The sequence below is a fragment of the Poecilia formosa genome, unplaced genomic scaffold (genome assembly GCF_000485575.1).
Source record: "Poecilia formosa unplaced genomic scaffold, Poecilia_formosa-5.1.2 Scaffold21, whole genome shotgun sequence".
Classification (NCBI taxonomy): domain Eukaryota; kingdom Metazoa; phylum Chordata; class Actinopteri; order Cyprinodontiformes; family Poeciliidae; genus Poecilia; species Poecilia formosa.
Genome location: NW_006799960.1, coordinates 3,924,487 through 3,926,743, shown reverse-complemented (window position 1 = coordinate 3,926,743; position 2,257 = coordinate 3,924,487). Strand labels below are relative to the sequence as shown.

Below are 2,257 nucleotides of genomic sequence, written 5' to 3'. Positions count from 1 at the left end.
TATTGGTTCCCCTGTCCATTGTCGTGGCTGATATTTTGTGAAAATCCGGCAGAAATGCTACACTAATCGACTCAGAAATACTCTGCAGAGAGTCAGTCGAAATGAAAGACGCCATGTTTACATAGAAACTAAGCTCCGCGAGGCTTTGTTTGTGAGCCATGCTGCCACATGGGACTTTTGGGGGCGTTTCTGGGCGGAGCTTGGTAAGGTCCATGGTTTCTCCCATTGCTTTTAAGCACGGCACGAAATTAATAATATCTACATTTCTAAGTTTGATTGAGATAACGGAATTATAATGTGGCGGTGGCGCGGCTATGGATGGCATGTAAAGGAATAGCCTTTTTGCCCTCCAGCATTGTACGCATGCGCGAAATTTCCTTATGTAAACAATAACATGCAGGATCTAGGTTTGTAAATCCGATTATAAATTAAGTCGGTGTCTCACCAGCTATGAACTTCACCACACGTAATAGGGTTAGCAAAACAGCCGTGTTGAAACAGCTGAAGAAGCAGAACTTCTGCTTCTGAAGAAGCAGAACTTCTGCTTCTGAAGAAGCAGAACTTCTGCTTCTGAAGAAGCAGAAGTTTGCACACTTCTGCAAACTTCTGATAGAAGTATAAGGCATACAGAAAAGTAGACAAGCTAAAAGATAGTAAAACCAGTGGAAGTAGAAGGCTGGCATAATGCAATAGATCTAAAGGCAGTGAAACATTGGTGATTTCAAGTTGAGGGTCTTCATAAACTAAATCTTTGGTTAAGTACTCTATATCTGCTCAAGAATGTAGAAAAATTGGAGTTACCGTATATGTTAAAGTGATGTACACATGCATATCATGCATTGTTTCAGATACAATATGGCCCCGTTTGGAAAAATGGTACAAATTTAAAATCACACTGCTGACATTGCTAAGAGTTCAATATGTTGCTTGAAATCCTGATTAACAATTTTAGGAATATTGGAGTTTTATTTATATGATTAAATAGCTACCCAATAATAGAATGGACTTTTTTCTTTTTGTAATTAAAGTAGTGGTGCACCGCTTGCAGTTTTCTGTCCGATCACTGATTACCAATCTTTAATAAGCCTGACGTTAAGTTCTTTTTGTTTTTTGTTTTTATTTGAAATGTTGCTAAATATAGCCAAAAAGTCGCTGCGTTTTGTTGCCTGGGAATTTGTCTTGCTAATTTTACAGTATTTGCATTTAGTTTGCCTCACATTTCCGTCGTCTCTTTCGGTTTCAGGAAGTCAGAGATCGAGTACTACGCCATGCTGGCCAAGACCGGTGTCCACCACTACAGTGGAAACAACATTGAGCTTGGCACTGCCTGCGGAAAGTACTACAGGGTGTGCACACTGGCGATCATTGACCCCGGTAAGGAGCTGCAGCCTCTCATCCGCCCTGTTGAACAGAAGCAGCTCATTCAGAAATCACCTCAGGTTTTCTGTTGGGTTGTCACTGAGAAGTTGACGACTCATATCATCACCTAGAAATGAAATCTAGTAGATTTTTAAGTCAGAGTTCAAAATTAGTGTATCAATTATTTCTATATTTGCATTAAGAAGAATAGACGACTTTATTTCATGGTGTCGACTGAACCATGCTTGAATACCAAATATTTGCTTGTTGTTTACTCTGTAATATTGATCTTGCTGGTCTGGGCTTCAGCTCGTTTTCTGTTTGGGGTCTAAAAAGAACAAATTTTCTATCATCGAACAAGATGTTGCTCCAATTCTCCTTAGACCAGGAAACCTGGATCAAATTCAAACATTTTCAACACCTTTTATTTTCAACAATAGAAGTTCATGCTAAAATCTTGACTTAAGTGTCTTATTGATGGAGTTTTCACTGGTAACTTTAGGCCTCCTTCATTCAACATGCAGCTCTTGGGTACTTCATGTTTCTCCATTTTATATTTTTTTCCAACCACTGAAATTGTAGTTTTCTATTTTATTTTATGCCTCTAAGGTTTTATATTCCATTTTAAAGCATTTCTGGTCATTTTAGCTGATCAGCCAGCTTGCTGTTCTCCACTTTGCTTTCCCCTCCAATCAAAGTTCGCTGTTCTTTGAATGACTCGGATATTCAGAGCAGCACAGTAAGACCAGCAGGAACATTTGCTGCAGTCATTCCTAAAGAAGGGTCTTGTTACATGCAAACAACCAATCATTTATTATTATTTAGTTCTAAAAGTGCAGTTTGAACACGTGTGTTTATAAAAATTTGTTTTTGGCAAATTGGTCTCTTAAAATGGTCC

General features: G+C 38.6%; 1 protein-coding gene across 1 annotated transcript in view; it reads left to right on the top strand.

Moving 5' to 3' along the window:
• Window positions 1–2,257, top strand: part of rpl30 (ribosomal protein L30) — a 9,037-nt gene that overhangs the window by 5,805 nt on the left and 975 nt on the right. The window contains exon 4 of the mRNA XM_007547784.2: window positions 1,244–1,374. Coding sequence (XP_007547846.1) covers window positions 1,244–1,374 — 131 coding nt within the window. The remainder of the gene's footprint in view (window positions 1–1,243; window positions 1,375–2,257) is intronic.